The sequence below is a fragment of the Myxine glutinosa genome, chromosome 4 (assembly GCF_964187855.1).
Source record: "Myxine glutinosa chromosome 4, kmMyxGlut1.1, whole genome shotgun sequence".
Taxonomy (NCBI): domain Eukaryota; kingdom Metazoa; phylum Chordata; class Myxini; order Myxiniformes; family Myxinidae; genus Myxine; species Myxine glutinosa.
The window spans coordinates 75960337-75981767 of NC_136264.1; the positions used below are offsets into that span (position 1 = coordinate 75960337).

A 21431-nucleotide genomic window follows, 5' to 3' on the forward strand; every position below is an offset into this window, starting at 1 on the left:
CCAATTCACCCCCCTTTTGTTTGAGGAGTCCCCATTCCTCACTCTGTTGCCGCATTCTGGCATCCACCCGGCCCCGATGGCCTTCCAAGTCTCCATTTGCTTTATCAATTCGGGTATTCGTGGTACTAATATTCTATCCTCTAACTTTTCCCCCATTCGGACAGCCTGGGTCATGCCCTCCTCCACTTTTAATGTTAATTCCTCCCGTTTTAGGTTGACGTCTACCCCCATGCACTTTTCCATTTCCCCCAATTTAGTCTCCACTTTGACCTCAAATTCCCCCAGTCTATCCATAATTTGGTTCTGCACTCTCCCCTCTATACCATCAATTCGTTCCCCCAGCTGCTGTGCCATTTCCGCAATTTTGCCTTCCAATTGTTCATTCATCCCCCTTATTTCATTCCCTTCATTCATTTGCTCATTCATTCCCTCCATATTCCCCACCAATCCATCAATTTTATTTTCCATCTCTTCAATTTGTCCTTTCAATCCCTCCTTTAATCAATCAATTTGCCCCTCCAATTCTCCCTTCAATCCTTCTATGTTTTTGGTTTGGGCATTCAATTCTCCTTCAACCCATCAATTTTGTTTTCCATTCGCTCACTCCAAGCATCCATTTTGTTTTCCAGTCCCTTCATGTCTCCCCTCAATTCGTCCCTTTGGGTATCCATTTTTTAATTTAAATCCCCCTATATCATTAATCATTCCCTTCATTTATTTTTAATTTCCTCCATCTTTCTTTGAATTCCTTCATCTGTTCACCCTGGGCATCCATTTTATTATTGAATCGCTCACTGCGCTCAATCTGAGCATCTATTTTATCGTTACTTTACCTTCATAAATTGCATTAAGGCCTGGTAATCCATCGGGTCCGTCTCGGTAGCCGTAGAGGTTCCATTACTATGCTCTTCCCCTTCTATTTTCGGCTGATGGAGCAGGATTAATTTGGTGAGATGGGGTGTAGAGGAGGAAGAAAAGGAGAGGTGTGCTTGTCTCAGCAATGTCCACAAACACCGAGGTTGGTCTTTAGAAAATTTTATTAATTATTGGGAGAAGAAAACTGGGTTTGATCAGCACAGATTACATACAACATTACAACAGTTCACTTGCATAAAATAGTTCACTTTGGTTTACAGCACAGGATTTCTCAACATGACACCAAGAGCAAGCAGAGTCTTCTTCTCCTCCTTCCAGCTCTCTCTCTCTTTCTCTCTCTTTTATAATGCCAAAGTCTTTTGAAGTCCTCTCAAGAGAGCAGTGTGGGGTTTCTCAGGCGTTCCGATCCCCACATCTGGCTCGGCCAAGCACAAGAGACCGTAGGTATGCTTTGAGCAATAACAATAACATATGACCAAGTGTCCTCCCCTGAGCAACCTTATTTCTTTTACAACATTTGACAATGATTTCACTGCAGTGTCTCTATTGGATTGCAGTCAAAGCCTGACGAATATACATCTGATTTCACTTATACATGCATTCCAAAGAATTTGCTTGGACTACACTTTTCATTGGCACAGTTCAAGAGTACATTTTTACTGGCCGAGCACAAATTCATTTCCCATATGTGCCTGAGAGATAGAAATGGTTCACAGTATTTTATACAAAAATTGTAATTTCCTACATGGAAACTTTTCCAACAAGATCGTATTAATTAATTTGGAATAATGTAAAAGTCCTACTTCGACACGGCCCACCTCCAATTCCCTCTGCATCTCCATCTCGCACGCCCAACTCAGCGTCCGCCATTACGCTGTTCGCTAAAGCGGTTCCCGCTCGCATATTTTACCTCAGAAAAATATAGAGATTTTTAAATTTTAGAACCGCGATGTCGCACTTCGTGCACTCAATCGACTGTTAGAATTTTTATCGCCTCTGTCAAATTTTTTTTTACTTCCAAATGCCGAGCACAATGTACGCTTGGCTGTCAATCTCAGCCCGCGGACAAAAAAATGGTCCGTCGAGTCCGAATCTCACTTCCTGACACCAGTTGTCCTGTGGATGGCTCTATTAAGACAAATGGCGAATCGAGCTTACTTTGAGGCGTTACCCAATTGATGGCGAATGATACGCGAGACGGAATGAAGAATACCGACTCACCTGGACGGCCGGCGCAGGCGTCTTCACCCTGCAAATCAATTCAACCCGAGGCGGAATTAAAGTGTACAAAAATAAGGTTTATTAAACGGAACCCGATAACAAGGAACGCGACAATAAATACTACAACCGAGGTTGGGATCCCACACAGCTCACTCACTTCAACAACGGACAAAGGAAGAATTAAATTAAAGCAATTGTTGTGTTCTGTGGTGCAGCTTAGCTCTGTCTGCAGTGTGTCAGGGATCGTCAGGGATGGTCAGGCTCCGAGCACGACGTCCGACGCGACTCCGGTAGGTGGGAAGAAAGGCCTCGATGCGCGCCCGTTCACCAGGCCTCGGTAAAACCTCTCGCGCCAAGTGAGCGAGCGGGCATGCAACCTGCTTCACCAGCCGTGCAATGTCCTCACAAATTCGGCACGAAACTGCCATGCACCCAACGTTCGGGTCAGAAAGGAGAAAAGGTCGAGGTGAAGGAAAGCGTAAGGGCAGGTGGTCGGGGAAAGAGGAATTGTGAGGGCAGGAGCGAACGAGGTCCAGGCACCCAGGTCTCTTCAACGAGCAGGGACGAGAGAGAGAGAAAATGTCGGTCTCTTCTTCTTTTTGTCAATCCCCTCTTGACGTCATCTCTCTCTCTCTCTGCCAATCCATGCCGGCCAACATTACAGGCTCAACCCTCCACCAATGGCCGTGTCACCTCTCTCTCATGCCGTTCATTTGATGGCCAATCTGTCGCTTTCTTCGTTCTTGCTTCACCACTCAGCGAGCTGCTTCTTGCTTTTGCCCTGACCAATCACCAGTCCTCTCCCACTCTGCCAATCGGCGGCCCTCGTCCTGTGGTGTCTTCCTTCTACCAATCCTTCGCAAGGTGGGCGTGGCCTCAGCCTGCCTGAGCAATGAGTGTTGCTATGCAAGCTGGTGATGTGGCTGGCTGTAGCTGCATCGGCGGTTCCCCGAACTGGCTTCCGGTGGGTTTTATGGTTATTGTGACGGAGGGGGGATTTAAGTAGTGTTTGTGTGGTGTTACGATTGCGCCTAACTAATGTCCATTGTGCGTTGCCATATGGGACACAGGTATGATCACAGGTTTGACACACCGGGGAATTAGCATAAACCCTACAACTACTTGACATGCCCCATTCCTCGTAATGAGGATGAAGATGCACTTAATCCGACATACGGGCTCGACAGGTCCTCGACTTATTTACATAGAGATGGTTATTGTTACCTATGATCATCGGAGCCCCTACCTATGCAGATCTACCTCAATCTATATATGCCCCTACCCTAAAATTCCTAACAATACAATGACTTGTTTGTTCTACACAATTGCATTGGTGTGGTTTTGCCATGGTTTATTAGAACACTCAAAATAACAAATCTTTCTGCCGCGTTCCCTCTCGAGAATCTGAGGGGCACCGTAACCGGAGTTTGGGGAGGTAACATACAACATAACAGTCTTCAGTATTTCAGATATTTTAACCGGTGGACACACAGTCGTCGTGTTCAAAGATTTCCCATTAAATCCCCCCATTCAAATCCCTCCTGTCTTTGGTATAACTATATGCGAGATGTCTTTAGTGTAACTATGCTGTCATTCGAAACACCAACCTTCCAACCCGAGCAGATGCTCTCACCATTACACAACTGTTTCGTTTCAGTTTCTGGCTTGGGAGGATCCGAGGGTATGATGAGCTGAGATGAAGACAATAGTACAGCGAGAGAACAAATGCAAATACCGATGCGAAGAATAGAAACAGAGGGTGAACGAAGTCCTTTGAAAAAAGGGTAAATATGCAAAAATGTGGATCACACCAGCATTGGACGTGGGACGTGGATTTGTGAGGCTCGGCCAAAGCTGTCCACCCATTGGTTGGATAAAATGTAGGCGTGCGGCATTCCTGATCCTATTTTCCCTTCAAAAGATACCCGTTCGCAATGACTTATCGTGTGTTACTATATTCAGCAATCCGACGTGTTTTAAAATGTTTACTCCAGTGTACAAACATCATGGCGGGACGCGGTAAGGGCGGTGGAAAGACTCGTGCTAAGGCCGTCTCGTTCTTCCCGTGCTGGGCTGCAGTTTCCCGTGGGTCGTGTCCACAGACATCTTAGCAAAGGCAACTACGCCGAGCGCATCGGTGCCGGCGCTCCCGTCTATCTGGCGGCTGTGCTCGAGTACTTGTCTGCAGAGATCCTGGAGCTCGCCGGTAACGCTGCACGAGATAACAAGAAATCGCGCATCATCCCGCGTCATTTACAGCTCGCCATCCGCAACGATGAGGAGTTGAACAAACTGCTGGGTGGGGTGACGATCGCGCAAGGTGGTGTACTGCCGAACATCCAGGCCGTGCTGTTCCCCAAGAAAAGCCAGGGAAAGTAAACGGCTTCGCCTCACACAAGGCCCAAGAGCTCGTCAGCCCGACCACAACGGCAGCAGCATCAGCGATACACGATCCGTGTTTTACACAAAACTCTTTGCTTTGTATTTTTTTTACAAATTCATTTTTATCAAACAAAAACAAAACCCATTTTTATAAACAACGTACAGATCGGGAAATAGGGGAAAAAAGCATTATTTACAGACTGTAGTTCCTGAATGTAAAAATGTATTACCTGGCGACGCCACCTCGACAAACTACCAAATTTTTAAATCGAATAGTGAGTTGAATTGTGAAATTTTTAGTATTACAAGACAAACACTCGCAATTATTCGGCATGGATATGCCTTTTGCTTCTTCACGTTCAAAGAAATGTTGAACAGGCCCAAAGGAGCCCAGGATAGATATTGGTGGGAAAAACGAGCAAAGGAGGGCGGACGGAGCTTTCCCTCACGGAGCGGATCACATCGGGCTCGGATTTGAGCCAATGGAGAGGGGAGAGTGAAGTTTCGACCAATGGATAGAGAGTGAGGCGGGGATTAATTCTTCAGCGAATGGGAGAGTGTTTGAGGCAGCCAATAACAAACGTGAAAAATGTGCCAGCCAATGGCGAACGGCCGAAGCGTCTCGCGGCTCAAACAAAATCAGACCGCGCATTTCTCAATTCTCTTGTTTCATTCGCTGGTGTTTTGTTTTGTGTTGATATTTGCTGGTCACGATGGCTCGTACGAAGCAAACCGCCCGTAAATCGACAGGTGGAAAAGCTCCCCGAAAGCAGTTGGCGACAAAGGCGGCACGGAAAAGTGCTCCAGCCACCGGTGGCGTGAAAAAGCCGCATCGTTACCGTCCAGGAACTGTGGCGCTGCGCGAGATCCGGCGCTACCAAAAGTCCACGGAGCTGCTCATTCGCAAGCTGCCGTTTCAGCGCCTCGTCCGTGAAATCGCACAGGATTTCAAGACCGATTTGCGATTCCAGAGCTCCGCAGTGATGGCGCTGCAGGAGGCGAGCGAGGCCTACCTCGTTGCGCTGTTTGAGGACACTAATTTGTGCGCGATTCACGCCAAACGTGTCACCATCATGCCCAAGGACATCCAGCTGGCACGACGTATCCGCGGGGAGCGAGCTTAACCCGCTGATCCAAGGTCTTGTGCACACCTTCCGCACCACACCACCCAACGGCTCTTTTCAGAGCCACAACACCTTTCTTGAAAGTGTAATCGACCTTCCACCGAACTCGCCACATGTCACGACCTTTTGTGTGTGTATTGTGTATACGGGTCGGAAGGAAATACGTTTTGTGATGCTCTTTTTATGAAGTCTGAAAGGGAAACGTTGAACAAGATGGTGGAGGTTGGCTGTCTTCAGGGAATAGGGTTTCACAATGTTTCAATGAACCCCCACAGAATTGTCAAGTGACAATTGTTGGGGATCATGTGTGATGTCGCTTGCAAGGTGGTTCATGTTAAAATACACATTTTTCATTTTAACCGTATCATGTATTATTTGACCCGTTCATCTCAACCCCAAAATAATAATACAAACCCTGCCATAAACATTGCATTTCTGATGCCAAATAATACATGATACTAAGTTCAAGTCCCCTGAAGCTCCTTCATGAACGAGTTGGTGGCTCTGAAAAGAGCCGTTTTGTTGTTGTTGATGAACACCACCACCAGAATGTTTAACCACCGAAACCGTAGAGTGTGCGGCCCTGGCGCTTCAAAGCGTACACCACATCCATGGCAGTGACGGTCTTGCGCTTGGCGTGCTCCGTGTAGGTAACGGCATCGCGGATAACATTTTCCAGGAACACCTTGAGAACTCCACGGGTTTCCTCGTAGATGAGACCCGAGATGCGCTTTACCCCACCACGGCGAGCAAGGCGACGGATAGCAGGCTTTGTGATTCCCTGGATGTTATCACGGAGCACCTTGCGATGACGTTTCGCACCTCCTTTACCGAGACCCTTTCCCCCTTTACCACGACCAGACATGACGACAGCAGTTGAATCCAAAGCTGAATAAACGAAACCACGAGCATTCCTGTCTTTATATGGTGGTGATAGAGGTTTTCTATTGGTGGGAACTCGATTTTACCATTTGCTCTTTGACTCTTCCATGATTCGTCCGACATTTATTTATTTTCTCTGCAGTTTCCTTGATGATTTCCACCACGTCCTCGTGTGCTCTTTGTGCCCTTTGCCCTTTCACCTCTCGTTCCGCGCATGCGCACGTCGTCCTTTTGCTTTGACCATCTGCAACTGCACTGGCTTTTACTGTCCCTTCGCTTTCACTCGTCACGTAATCCTGTCAAATAATGTTTAAATAATGCAGTAATTCACGACGATTTAATTCTGAACACAACTTGAAATGCAGAATTTTGGCAAATAACAACGCGCGCTCACATCACCTGAGAAATAAGCTTCAAAAGCATCGTTTATATCGTCCGCTATTTTGATGCCAGTTTGGATTTGATGAAAAGTAAAAATACTTGTTTTGTCCGCATAACCAACAATAACCTCGTTGAACTCTCGATTGTAGCCTTGTTGAAAATTTGTCTCTTTCAAATGTCATTTCATTGCGGTTCAAACACAATGAATGCTTGAAGTTTCTCCATCATTGCGCTACCTTGGACGACAGGTGATGAATTTGAGCAGCTCATTGTGAATGAGACATCGAAACAGTTTCGTTTGCAAGGCGGAGATGGAATCGGCACATCACAGGAAGCACGATTCAAGCTCAATGACTGACGTTTGGATAAATAAAAAAACCCTTCAAAGCATTGCTTCGAGCCGTGTGCTGTTTGTGACCAAATATTTTCACTCTCGGCTGGTCTTTGCTCAGGTGGCCTCAACATGAGCCTCAGAAAAGCTGATTGTTCTTCTTGTTTGCTTGACTGCCTTGCAAGGATGGCTACAGACAGGTGCACATTTCACAATGAAAATTTTAACGTTTAAGTTTGGTCCAAGAAAAGATTTACCTCGTGAAAATGAGCCTGAGTCACGAAGCTCCTTCGGGGAAGCCCGAGAACGTATCCGACCGAGTAAGCAATGTTGTGTCAAAGCAGCTCGTCCATCGCATCTGCAGTGTCGGCCCGTGGAAGATGGTGAAAGGTGCAGAGGATTGAAAATGTGCTTCTCGCCGTTTGCCAGCATGTGTCTGTACTTGGAAACGCTGTGCGCATTACGCATGGATGTATCGTTTTCGTTAATTATTCAGCTCAAAGTGAAGCGAGAAACAAACGGAACCGAAAGAACACTTCTCATCGTTTCCGATTGCCGACGATGATTTCTACCACGTCCGCTTCTCCTGTCACAATAACATCGGCGGCGAGACGACGCGGTTTGTGCAAGCCTGCACTTGATTTTGGATCTCGTCTTCCTTCTCTCTTTTCGGTGTGAAATGGCGGAGACTGTTCCCCTTCCGATAGCACTTTCGACCTTGTTTCTGAAACGAGCCAATAATAAAACTGGCGATTCCAGAACCCCAAATCCCCTTGTGTGTGAATGCAAATCTGACAGAATTAATTTTTCTTGAAAACTTTAACAGTTAATAAAGACTGGAAAATGCCAATGCAGAGGCACCTTTTATAACCCTCAGCACCCGTTTTTCTAAGTTATTGTGAGTCTCAACTCCCCCCTCCTCCTCTGTAACCCCTTTTTCTTTGCTCGTCGCTGTTTGGTTTTGTTCCTTTTCTGTTTCACCCCAACATTCCCCTGCTTGCTCTTTCATTTCGTTTGTTTGCAGCTTTTTTCCCCAATTGTCCTCTCCCCTTGAACACACTCTCACTCTTTTATATCAAACTATCCTGCTACTCTGTATCGTCACAATACTATATCTACACTGGATTAGACGGACAATGATTGGGGCTTCTGTGATGACAAGATGCATGTGTAGTAAATGCAAAGTTCATAATTATTGCGCGTGTGCATGTGCTTTTGAAGTGTAAAGTCAACAAGAAAGGACCGTTTAAGGTTTTTCAACACACAGCAGAGTTTGGTGCAAAACACGGATCGTGTATCGTTGAAACTGCTTTCGGAAAGGTTTGAGTGGCTCTGAAAAGAGCCGTTGTGGGAGAGCTGAAGAACTCTTGTGAGGCGGAGCAGTTTACTTGCCCTGGCTTTTCTTGGGGAGCAGCACGGCCTGGATGTTCGGCAGTACACCACCTTGCGCGATCGTCACCCCGCCCAACAGTTTGTTCAGCTCCTCATCGTTGCGGATGGCGAGCTGCAAATGACGCGGGATGATGCGCGATTTCTTGTTATCTCGTGCAGCGTTCCCGGCAAGCTCCAGGATCTCTGCAGACAAGTACTCGAGCACAGCCGCCAGATAGACGGGAGCGCCGGCACCGACGCGCTTGGCGTAGTTGCCTTTGCGAAGATGTCTGTGGACACGGCCCACGGGAAACTGCAGCCCAGCACGGGAAGAACGAGTCTTTGCCTTAGCGCGAGTCTTTCCACCACCTTTACCACGTCCCGACATGATTTGTAGAGAAACACCGATATCTCAATAACCTCAATGTGACTGAACGTCATGGTGTGAATTGAGTTGTTTTAAGGGCAAAGTCGGATCAGGAATCATACACGCCCACATTTTATCCATCCAATGGCTGAACATCAGGTTGTGCACTCCGCCTCCAAACTCTCTGTGATCCACATATTTGCATATGATAACTTGAAAAGACAATCCTTTGCACTTTGCACTTTGCACTTTGCACTTTGCAGCATTTAAAATACAGAATTGTTTGTCAGTTTTATTTGTAAGTCGATTTAGATTCAGACTTCAGTAGTTAAGTTGCACACGCAAAGCGAAACAATGAGGTTGTACTCTTGCTGCATTATCGAGAAACAACTTATTGAAATTGAATGCAACATTTTTAAAATTTGAATCAAAAGGCAAATTTGCCGTTTTTCCATATACTGGTTCTGAATGTGTCCCAATCGCGCATGTACCGAGAGGAGTGAGAGAATAATTTTACTCTGTCTGCCTGGCAATCGCACAAAATTAAAATCCAGCTCGGAAACTTACTGTTTCAAACATCCGTTTTTCACCAGATTTGTTGCACAATTACCCCAAGGAAATTGGGGGAAAAAGGGGAAGACCACAAAACCTTGTGGGGTTGTTTTTCTTTCCGGGGGAGTGGGCGAACCTTGTTAATGGGTGAGAAACCCAACAAACACACACCATCCCCTACAGCCAACGATAACCCCACAGACAACACTACTCACATGCACACAATCATCCATCCCTGCTCAAGTTCCATAAAACTCCTGCTTTTTTTTATCCTTTTACCCCTCGATCTGCAATATTTCCAAGTACTTATGTGATCAGTGACAATTTAAACTTTGTTGTTTATGCTGCCAATACCTTTCCAGGGAGACCATTCCATTTGTTAATGACTCTCCTCATTTGACAGGATCCCGTGTTTACTTGGGTGAAAGCGAAGAGATCGTAAAAGGCAGTGCAGTTGCAGATTGTCAAAGCGAAAGGGCGCAGTGCGCATGCGCGGAAAGAGAGGCGAAAGGACGAACGTTCCAACAACAAACGATGACCAACTCGTTCAGGAACAAACCCTTTTCCCGGAGAAAATAATTTAATGAAGAAGTCAAAGTGGAAGGGTCAAAGAGCAAATGCAAATGTCGAGTTTCCCACCAATGGAAAACCTTTGTACCACCACCATATAGATATAGACACGAACGTTTAGCGTTTCGTTTATTCTGAATTGAGTCCAACCGCCATCGTCATGTCTGGACGTGGTAAAGGTGGAAAGGGTCTCGGAAAAGGAGGTGCGAAACGTCATCGCAAAGTACTGCGTGATAACATCCAGGGAATCACAAAGCCTGCTATTCGTCGCCTTGCTCGTCGTGGTGGGGTAAAGCGCATCTCGGGTCTCATCTACGAGGAAACCCGTGGAGTTCTCAAGGTGTTCCTGGAAAATGTTATCCGCGATGCTGTTACCTACACGGAGCACGCCAAGCGAAAGACCGTCACTGCCATGGATGTGGTGTACGCTTTGAAGCGCCAGGGCCGCACCCTCTACGGTTTCGGTGGTTAACATCTTGGTGGTGGTGTTCATCAACAGCTACAACAACAAAACGGCTCTTTTCAGAGCCACCACCTCGTTCAAGAAGGAGCCTCAGTCGTCTTGAACTTTGCTTTATGTATTATTTGATAAAGGATGGTTGATCTTGTGCTTTATTCATCCAATAAATTAGCCCCAAGTGTGAGAAACTCGAATGTGCAATGTACATTTCGTCTTTTTTATTTTGCAAATAATGTTCAGTTCCACCAATATCACAAAAATTCACATCACGAAGTTCCCCTTGCCAAAAGACCCAATTCTGAAATCGAATAATGAGTGAAATTTTTTTGTCTTACGGGACAAACACATTTATTTGACAAAGATTTGCCTTTTGTTTTAGTTCAGGGAAATGCTGAACAGGCCCAAACGAGCTCAGGATAGATATTGGTGGGAGAAACGAGCAAGGGAGGGCGGACGAAGCTTTCCTTCGCGGAGCGGATCACATCGGGTCGGATTTCAGCCAATGGAGAGGGGAGAATGGGGTTTCAACCAATGGAGAGGGGAGAATGGGGTTTCAACCAATGGAGAGGGGAGAATGGGGTTTCAGCCAATGGAGAGGGGAGAATGGGGTTTCAGCCAATGGAGAGGGGAGAATGGGGTTTCAACCAATGGAGAGGGGAGAATGGGGTTTCAGCCAATGGAGAGGGGAGAATGGGGTTTCAGCCAATGAAGAGGGGAGAGTGAAGTTTCGACCAATGGATGGAGCGTAAGACGGGGCTTAATTCTTCAGCGCATGGGCGAGTGTTTGAGGTCGCCAATGGTAAATGGTAGCCAATAGCAAACGTGCATATCGTAGCAGCCAATAGTAAACGTGCAAATCGTGGCAGCCAATAGCAAAACGTGCATATCGTGGCAGCCAATAGCAACCGTGCATATCGTGCCAGCCAATAGCAACCGTGCATATCGTGGCAGCCAATAGCAAACGTGCATATCATGCCAGCCAATAGCAAAACGTGCATATCGTGGCAGCCAATAGCAACCGTGCATTTCGTGCCAGCCAATAGCAAAACGTGCATATCGTGGCAGCCAATAGCAACCGTGCATATCGTGCCAGCCAATAGCAAACACCCGAAGCGTCTCAGCGAAAAACAAGATCTGGCCGCGTATTTCTCATCCTGTTTCATTCGCTGTTGTTTTGTTTTGTTTTGTGTTGATCTTTGCCGGTCACGATGGCTCGTACGAAGCAAACCGCCCGTAAATCGACAGGTGGAAAAGCTCCTCGAAAGCGAAAGCAATAATTATTGTTAACAACATTGCATGTTTCGTCACGTGACTTGCCATTCTTTGGTCATTGTTTGATATAAATAAGTTATGAATGAATATGGAACCATTTTTGTTGGTCTTGCAAATAATTTGAACCTCGTGCTCTTGTTTATAAAGCTCTTTCACAAACCACTTCATCAAATACTGTATACAAAGGTTGTATTTATTATGGCTGCACGTAGGATGCACACCAGTTGTTGTTTGCAGTGTCCCAGCCCCACCATTGATTTTATGAACCATCGGATCAGCTCCTTTCAAGTGAACGAGGTGGTGGCTCTGAAAAGAGCTGTTGTGGGTTTTGGGCGAGTGAGACGAGGAGGAACAAGAGAAACTTCACCTCGACTCTCGTCTTCTCTTCCTCTCACTTCTTTTTGAGCGTCGCCTTGTTGTTCTTCAACCCCTTGGTTGCAAGCTTGGACTTTGGTTTCGTTGTCTTGGTGTGAACAAATGTGAATATACTTGGTTACCACTCACCAACAGCACGGGTGTAAGCAATGGTTGGAAAGTTTTTTTTATTTATCCAAACGCGAATAAAGTCGTCGACCTGGTTTCTCCCCTGTTCTTGCGTCGTGCTTCGTGTGATGTTCTGTGTGCATCCAGGTCCTGTTTACGAAACTGTGGTGATGTCTCAGTAAGACTTATTGACTGCTTCAATTCATCTTCTGTCGTCCAACAGAGGTGCAAGGTCTCCCATGCAGCTTTTACCTTTTCCATGGAGCGGAGTTTTACTTTTCTTGAAATCCAAACTCATGAAAATATCGATCCTTCCATTACTTGATACCTTTGAAGCGTATTTATAACTTCGGGGACGTTTGCGTTTGTTGTTTATTTTTACAAAGTTCTACAGTTGTGTTCAGAATGAAATCGTCGTAAATTACTGCCAAACTTAAACCTCATTTGACAAGAGTCTTTATGTCTTTGAGAGAAAGTGAAGGGACCGGACGAGCCAGTGCAGTTGCATATTTTCAAAGCGTAAGGAACACGTGCGCATGCGCGGCAAGAGAGGTGCTCAGGCAAAGCACGCATGCGCGGACATGGTAGAAATCAAAGAAGCACATTTTATCCTCGAAAAAATATTTAATTGTCGGAGGCGAAGCGTAAGGGTTAAAGAGCAAATGGTAAGATCGAGCTCTCCACCTCGAATACAAATGTATCGAACACTTTTAAGCTGAAGGGGTCAAATAATACACGTTAGGTTTATTAAAAATGGAAAAGGCAGCGGTGGGAACTGGTTTTGTTGAGGTTGTATCGATAACCGATGAGGCACATGAAGTGCAATACATGTTAATTTTCATCAATGTTCCCGACCATCCGCTGTTATCAACATAACTTGAGCTGTACTTTAATATGAATACCCTCTCCCCCGCCCCTTGCATGTAACAGATGAACTCGAAAAACGATCACTTGTCAGCCATGTGGAGGTTTCATTGAACGATCCTGAACCCTTTTCCGCCGAGACATCAGCAGACGACACCGTATCGTTTCATCATGGATCCTTCTCGGGGTCTTCATTAAAAACAGGGCAAAAGTGCTTCACAAAACGGATTTCCTTTCGACAGATATACTGTGTATACACATTGTGCATGCACAAAAACATTGATACATTGAGTGATGTAAAAGGTCGATTACACTGTCAAGAAAAGTGTTGTGGCTCTGAAAAGAGCCGTTGGGTCTTGTTGTGTGGAATCGACCTTTCACATCACTCAATGTATCAATGTTTTTGTGCATGCACAATATGTATACACAGTATATCTGTCGAAAGGAAATCCGTTTTGTGAAGCACTTTTGCCTTATTTTTAATGAAGACCCGGAAAAGAATCCGTGATGAAACGATACGGTGTCGTCTGCTGATGTCTCAGCGGAAAAGGGTTCAGGATCGTTTAATGAAACCTCCACATGGCTGACAAATGACAGTTTTTCGAGTTCATCTGTTACTTTCAGGCGGGTGGGGAGTGGGGGGGGGGGGGGGGTCATATTAAAGTACAGCTCAAATTATGTCGATAACAGTGGATGGTTGGGAACATTGATGAAAATTAACATCTATTACATTTCATGTGCCCCATCGGTTATCGATACAACCTTAACAAAACCAGTTCCCACTGCTACCTTTCCCATTTTAAACATAACGTGTATTATTTGACCCCTTCAGCTTAAAAGTGTTCGATACATTTGCATTCGAGGTGGAAAGCTCGATATTACCATTTGCCCTTTACCCCTTACACTACGCCTCCGACAATTAATTATTTTTTCGAGGATAAAGTGTGCTTCCTTGATGATTTCTACCACGTCCGCGCGTGCGTGCTTTCCCTGAGCACCTCTCTTGCCGCGCATGCGCACGTGTTCCTTACGCTTTGAAAATATGCAACTGCACTTGCTCTTCCGGTCCTCTTCGCGTTCTCTCACAGACACAAAGAATCTTGTCAAATGAGGTTTAAGTTTGGCAGTAATTTTCGACGATTTCATTCTGAACACAACTGCAGAACTTTGTCAAAATAAAAAACAAACGCAAACGTCCCCGAAGTTATAAATAAATACGCTTCAAAGGTATCAAGTAATGCAAGGATCGATATTTTCATGAGTTTGGATTTCAAGAAAAGTAAAACTACGTTGCATGGAAAAGTTAAAAGCTGCATGGAAGACGTTGCACCTCTCTTGGACGACAGGGGATGAATTGAAGCAGTCAATAAGTGTTAATGAGATATCACAACAGTTTTGTAAACAAGACCTGGATGCACACAGAACATCAAACGAAGCACGACACAAGAACAGAGGAGAAACCAGGTCGACGATTTTATTCGCGTTTGGATAAATAAAAAAACTTTCCAAGCATTGCTTACACCCGTGTGCTGTTGGTGAGTGATAACCAAGTATCTTCACATTTGTGATGGTCCATGGTAAGATGACCTCGACGCGAACCTCCAAAAAGGAGTTTTTTTTCCTGTTTGTTTCATTGCTTTGCAAAAGTGGCTGCAGACAGGTGCACATTTCACCATGCACTTTGTGAGATTTAAGTCAGGTCAACGAATATATTTTAGTCTTGAAAAACAGATTCTGAGCACAGAAACCCCTTGGGCGAAGCCCGAGAACGTGTTCGAGTGAGTAATGTTCTGTCAAAGCAGATCGTCCACCTGCCGTGTCGGGCTGTGGAATGCGGCGCAAGGTCCAGATATTAGAAGTTATGCTTCTCGCCGTTTGCCAGGATGTGCTCGTACCTGGAACGATTGTGCGCATTGCGCATGGAGTCATCGTTCATGTGAATAACAAAACTCAAAGTGACGCAGGAAACACAAACGGACCCTATCGTTTTCCGAGCGCTCATATTGATTTCTACCACGTCCGCTCCTTCACGCCATCACTACAACAGGCGACGTGGCGTGGCGAAGCGACGCTTTATTTGTGCAACACTGAACTTTTTGGATTTTCGTGTTACCTCTCATAAGCCACTCTTGTTGGTGCGAAATGTCGGAGACTGGTCCCGTTCCGGCAGAAGTTTCAACTTCGGTCTCGTCTGTCAAGCGAGCGAAGAATAAACCTGGCGCTTCCAAGATCCCGAAGAAGACTGACGGCACCCTTTCGGAAAAGATCATCAAGGTGGTGGGATCGAGCAAGGAGCGAAATGGTATGTCGCTTGTCGCCTTGAAAAAGGCCCTGGGAGCAGATGGCTATAATCTCCAACGGAATTCCGTTCGTATCAATTCGGCTGTGAAGAAGCTCGTTGCAAGTGGAAATCTTGTGGAGACCAAGGGAACGGGCGCTGCCGGCTCGTTCAAACTGAACAAGGAGAAGAGTGCGAAAGTGAAGAAGAGCACCAGTGCCAGAAAAGTTGTGAAGAGCACAATCAAGTCAAAAGCGGCAAAGAAAGCGACCAAAAAGCCAGCAGTGAAGAAGGTGGTGCGGAAGGTATCTCCCAAGAAGCAGAAAAGACCTATCGCCGCCTCTTCGAAGCGATCCAGTAAGTCGCCTGCAAAGGTGAAGAAAAACGTGAAGAAGGTTCTGCCGAAGACCAAGGGAAAGACCAAGACGACGAAACCAAAGGCCAAGCTTGCAACCAAGGGGTTGAAGAACAAGAAGGCGACGCTCAAAAAGAAGTGAGAGAAAGGGAAGACGAGAGAGTCGAGGTGAAGTTTCTCTTGTTCCTCCTCGTCTCATTTGCCCAAAACCCACAACGGCTCTTTTCAGAGCCACCACCTCGTTCACCTGAAAGGAGCTGATCCGATGGTTCATAAAATCACTGGTGGGGCTGGGACACTGCAAACAACAACGTGTGCATCCTACGCGCAGCCATAATAAATATAACCTTTGCATACAGTTTTTGATGAAGTGGTTTGTGAAAGAGCTTTATAAACAAGAGCACGAGGTTCAAATTATTTGCAAGACCAACAAAAATGGTTCCAATTCATTCATAACTTATTTATATCAAACAATGACCAAAGAATGGCAAGTCACGTGACGAAACATGCAATGTTGTTAACAATAATTATTGCTTTCGCTTTCGAGGAGCTTTTCCACCAGTCGATTTACGGGCGGTTTGCTTCGTACGAGCCATCGTGACCGGCAAAGATCAACACAAAACAAAACAACAGCGAATGAAACAGGATGAGAAATACGCGGCCAGATCTTGTTTTTCGCTGAGAGACGCTTCGGGTGTTTGCTATTGGCTGGCACGATATGCACGGTTGCTGTTGGCTGGCACGATATGCACGGTTGCTGTTGGCTGGCACGATATGCACGGTTGCTTTTGGCTGGCACGATATGCACGGTTGCTATTGGCTGCCACGATATGCACGGTTGCTGTTGGCTGCCACGATATGCACGGTTGCTATTGGCTACCATTTACCATTGGCGATCTCAAAACCTCTCGCATTCACTGAATAATTAAGCCATGCCTCACTCTCTATCCATTGGTTGAAACCCCATTCTCCCCTCTCCATTGGCTGAAATCCGAGCCCGATGTGATCCGCTCCGCGAAGGAAAGCTCCGTCCGCCCTCCCTTGCTCGTTTCTCCCACCAATATCTATCCTGAGCTCGTTTGGGCCTGTTCAGCATTTCCCTGAACGAAAAGAAGCAAAATGCAAATCTCTGCCAAGTATTTGTGTGTTTGTCCCGTGAGACAAAAAATTCACTCGTTAATCGATTTCACAATTGGGTCTTTTGGCAAGGATGGATACAACAACAACAACAACAACAACAACATGCATTTTAAGGCCATTTTCCCTGCGAGAGCGGGGGTTAGCCTTGCGGTCCCCATGACAATCTTCTCCATTTTGCCCTATTTTCTGCATCTCTCCTTGTTAACCCCCTTGCCCGCATTTCTTCTTCCACCATCTTTCGCCAAGTCTTTCTCGGTCTTCCCCGTCCTCTACTTCCTTCTACATTCATTTCCATCACTCTTCTCAACCAGTCACTTTCATCCTTTCTCAACACATAACCAAGCCATCTCAACCTGTTCCTCTTCACAGCATCAATCACATGCTCTATTCCCATCATCTTTCGCAATTCATCATTTGTCTTCCTCTCTCTCAACGATACTCCGCACATCCACCGAACCATTCGCATTTCCACCCTTTCCAGCCTTCGTTGCTGCTCCACATTCATGATCCATGTCTCGCTCCCATAAATCATAACACTTCTCACACATGCAGCATACACCTTTCCCTTCAGCTTCAACGACACTCCCCTCCTCATCAGCACGCCACTCAGTTCCCGAAACTTCTTCCATGCACATCTCACTCTAGCAACCGTTGCCGAGTCTGATCCACCTTCTCCATTCAGCATGTCTCCGAGGTAGCAAAATGTTTTCACACCTTCCAGCTCCACGCCGTCTCCAAAATCCAACTCAACATTTCCTCCATCTGCAGCTCCCTCTTTGCACAACTTACATTTGAATATAGCTGCCACACTGGTTAATGACCCTCTCAGACCACTACATTTTTGATGAACCCACTCCACGCACATTGTACATTGAATGAAGTTCACTCTGACACCCTTCCTGCACACAGCACATGGCCACTTCCCAGTTCTTTCCACCTCACCACATGCTTTACCACTTGCCATCACCTTCGTCCTTCCTATATTCACCTTCAGACCTTTTGTCTCCATACATTCCTTCCACTTGTTCATCTTTTCCTTCAGTCCATCCATACTTTCCGCAATTGTTATGGATTCGGCCCTAATGATTGTTGTTATGATTATTGTTGTTGGTTCGAAGTATTCTGGTGATAGTGGTTGAAGGGAAAGGGTTATTATAGTTAAAAGATTTAAAAGCGCTCCTGGTAAAATGTGGCCGGAAATCCGGATCGTGACCGGAAGAGGTGGAGCGAGGAAGAAGAGGCGGTATGAGATCGTGAAGAGATGTGGTTGTTTTAGCTCCTGACCGAGCGGTCGACGTACAGTGTGAGTGAACTTTGCGTCCTTGAAGGGAAGTTCGGGCGATAAGAGATATCGCCGGAGTGCGTGGAGCCTGTGTCGTTGGGGTATCCTCATTGAGGTTCCGGAGGATCCTGGCCTCAAAGCCCGGGTTCGAGTGAAAGCCGTCCGCCATCTTCGCCATGCGAGCAACCTGCAGTGAACCGGGTTTGGTCGTGTCGGCTGGGCATTATTCCCCGGTGGTTTGCCGGGGACGGCTGTGCCAGAAAAGGCACTTGAGAATCATACGGAGGCTCGCAGATTGTACCGCAAACATGTACGTCGGAGCGCATCTTTGTGAGGTTCCTTTCCATCGCTGTATTGCTGGGTGCTGAACAACGTGACCTCGGGGTCGTCTCGAACGCCTACGCCTCAATTGACTTTGATCGGGCCTCGACTCCCCGATCGCAGGAGCGCACAGAGACATTGGAACTTCGCCTTGGAGGGGTGCAGAGACATTGGGGAGGTGCCGTGAGTTTGGGGTTAAGGGGCTTGATAAGGTTACCACCGTAAGATTTGATAGTAGGGGTGATTTCCCCCATTGTTGTATGGCTTTTTGTGTGATTTCTAATATATTATTGTTTGTTCATAACCTGGTGTGGTTGCATTATTGATTTGGCTGTTTCATTTGCTGGTTCCATTGAGGGTTTCACTATTTGCTTGATTTCAACCAAGGATAATACATCTTTCTGCCGGGGACCCTCTCGGGGTTCGGAGGTCTACCGAGACCAGAGGTAAGGGGAGGACCCCATAACAGAAATTGGGGGCTCGTCCAATTGATATTCGTGGGCTCGCAATTGGGTCTGCGTCCGGGATATAAAAATTCCTAAATTTAGTCCGGGATAGAATTCCCTAACATTCCCAGAATTCCCAAATTTGGAACATTTCCCCAAAAAAAAAAAAAAAATTTTTGTTTGTTAAAAATTTCTTGTGTGAAGGTTAACAGGTGTTACCAGTAGTCACTATGGAGTTTGACGCAGAGAAGTTTACAGTGACCCCTAGTGAAGCACAGTTCAGAGCGTTAGTAAAATCGGACCTCTGGAAATTGGCCAAACATTTTACCTTGGAGGTCCGAACTAATATGAAGAAGGCAGAGTTGCAGACAGTGGTGATACAATCTATGGTGGGATTAGAAGCATGGGAAGAGGTAGTCTGGGATTGGTTACCAGAAGAGCAAGAAAATGTGGAGCTCCAGAAACTGGAGATGCAATTACAGAGCCAGGAAAGGGAAAAAGCACAGGACCGAGAACTCCAGGAAAGGTTAGAAGAGAAAAAAACAGAGGAAAGGAGAGTGGAAAGAGAACTCCAGGAAAGGTTAAAAGTACAGGAAAGAGAACTCCAGGAAACGTTAGAAGACAAAAAAGCAGAGGAAAGGAGAGCTGCAAGAGAACTCGAAGCAGAGGAGAGAAGAGCCGAAAGGGAGTTAAAGGACCGTGAATTGGTGCGTCAGCAGGAAATTAAAGTGAAGGAGCTGGAGTTCATGAGAGAACGGGGAGAGGTACCATCCCTGCTGACAGGTTCAACACCTAGTCAGAACACCTGGGATGTTGGCAGACATGTGAGGCTGGTTCCACCCTTCAATGAAAAGGAAGGTAGCCAAGTTATTTCCACACTTTGAGAAAGTGGCTCGACAGTTAAACTGGCCTGAGGAGTACTGGTCCATACTCGTGCAAAGTGTTCTGGTGGGTAAAGCTCAAGAGATTTATTCGGCTTTACCGATTGACCAATGTGCAGATTACGAGGTATTGAAGAAACACATTCTCAAAGCCTATGAATTGGTCCCGGAAGCTTACCGGCAAAAATTCCGGAATGCCAGGAGGAGGGAGAGTGAGACCCATGTGGAATTTGCCCGAGTGAAGGAAACCATGTTTGACTAGCCGAAACCCGTGGAACATCCACGGAAGGGAGGATGTGGTGTATGGATAGAGTGTACCATTATGGATGGCACAGGGGATTTACTTGTCCGAGTAAGAGTTAGGAAGAAAGATGAGAATGAAGAGTGCGTACATGAACAACGATCGCCGACACCGGCACAAATGCATGCTCTGGATTGTCCACTCAGTGGATGGCTTGCTTTCGCCTTCGCCTGTCCAATCAGCGGACGGCTTGCTTCGCCTTCGCCCAGCAGACGCCAATGCGATGGCGTCGTAAGATGGCGTCGTTTCGGCAGTTAATCGGATGCTTTTGGGCCCCAACGTCGGCTAATTCAGAATTTTCGAGTATGGCTGTACGTGATAAACAAGGAGCGCGGTTCGTAGATCGTAAATCCATGAGTGCCGTGAGCATCGGGTCACTGGGTGCGGCGTAAAAGGGATAACAAAGTCGAGTCCTTACGCTATTATTATATAGATAGGTGGTGTGATTCAAAAGGAGTTGGGAAAGACTTCGAACTATTGCGACAATTGATCCTGGTGGAGGAATTCCAACAGTGTGTCCACGAGGACATTAAAGTTCATCTGGAGGAAAGGAAAGTACCAAAGCTGTATGAGGCAGCCACCATGGCAGATGACTATGCCTTAACACACAGGATGGGGTTCCACAAACCGAACTTCTCGCCCAGACCGAGCCAGGGGAGCTATGGTACATCAGGAGCGGAGAATGAAAATCCATGGGGGCAGCCTCGGGATGAAAATGAGGTCCACTTTGACACCACGACTTCTAGAAATCAGAAGACTGCGGTTCCAAGACAGACCTATCGTCCGGGGGACTCCAGGCAGACCGCCGCCCCCATGCCTTAGCAGACCATGAGGTTCTCCTCCGGGCCTACTTGCACTTTTTGCCATAAACCTGGACACTGGATGTCCAACTGTTATGGTCTGGGACAGGAAAATCAGGAGCGGAGTTCGACTAGTACGACTCCAAATGCGATGGCCATTGTGAGAAATCGCCCTCAAAAGGGTTACCAACCATTTATTTCCGAGGGGTTTGTGTCACTGGATGGAGTCTCGACTAACCAGAGACCGGTTAGGATATTGAGGGACACAGGAGCACATCAATCTTTAATGCTTGAAGGCATCTTGCCATGGTCCGAGGAGACGGCAACTGGGGATAGTGTTCGTTTACAGGGGATTGGTGGCTGTGTTAGTGCTCCACTTCATGTCATCCATTTGGAGTCAGATTTGGTGTCAGGACCGGTCACCGTCGGTTTACAAGCCACGCTTCCTGTAGAGGGAGTATCAGTTGTTATCGGGAATGATTTGGCCGGTG

At 46.4% G+C, this 21431-nt stretch overlaps 5 protein-coding genes and 1 long non-coding RNA gene across 6 annotated transcripts; 3 read left to right on the top strand and 3 right to left on the bottom strand.

Annotated features, from left to right (window-relative positions):
- Window positions 1–1019: 1019 nt before the first annotated feature.
- On the bottom strand, window positions 1020–4207 carry LOC137424822 (uncharacterized). The gene is made up of 2 exons (XR_013623083.1): window positions 3705–4207; window positions 1020–1291 (listed from the first exon to the last, which is right to left on the bottom strand). It is a non-coding gene; the product is annotated as an uncharacterized LOC137424822 (long non-coding RNA).
- A 275-nt stretch (window positions 4208–4482) lies between these two features.
- On the top strand, window positions 4483–5691 carry LOC137424819 (histone H3-like). The gene has a single exon (XM_068112679.2). The coding sequence runs from the start codon at window positions 5193–5195 to the stop codon at window positions 5601–5603; it is 411 nt and encodes a 136-aa protein (XP_067968780.1). The 5' UTR covers window positions 4483–5192; the 3' UTR covers window positions 5604–5691.
- A 66-nt stretch (window positions 5692–5757) lies between these two features.
- On the bottom strand, window positions 5758–7959 carry LOC137424821 (histone H4). Its single transcript, XM_068112680.2, has one exon. The coding sequence runs from the start codon at window positions 6466–6468 to the stop codon at window positions 6157–6159; it is 312 nt and encodes a 103-aa protein (XP_067968781.1). The 5' UTR covers window positions 6469–7959; the 3' UTR covers window positions 5758–6156.
- Window positions 7960–7981: 22 nt separating this feature from the next.
- Window positions 7982–9051, bottom strand: LOC137412538 (histone H2A type 1-like). The gene has a single exon (XM_078775978.1). The coding sequence runs from the start codon at window positions 8954–8956 to the stop codon at window positions 8582–8584; it is 375 nt and encodes a 124-aa protein (XP_078632104.1). The 5' UTR covers window positions 8957–9051; the 3' UTR covers window positions 7982–8581.
- Window positions 9052–10202: 1151 nt separating this feature from the next.
- On the top strand, window positions 10203–10739 carry LOC137424827 (histone H4). Its single transcript, XM_068112687.2, has one exon. The coding sequence runs from the start codon at window positions 10218–10220 to the stop codon at window positions 10527–10529; it is 312 nt and encodes a 103-aa protein (XP_067968788.1). The 5' UTR covers window positions 10203–10217; the 3' UTR covers window positions 10530–10739.
- Window positions 10740–14382: 3643 nt separating this feature from the next.
- On the top strand, window positions 14383–16447 carry LOC137424828 (histone H1-like). Its single transcript, XM_078775147.1, has one exon. The coding sequence runs from the start codon at window positions 15279–15281 to the stop codon at window positions 15909–15911; it is 633 nt and encodes a 210-aa protein (XP_078631273.1). The 5' UTR covers window positions 14383–15278; the 3' UTR covers window positions 15912–16447.
- The last annotated feature ends 4984 nt before the right edge of the window (window positions 16448–21431 follow it).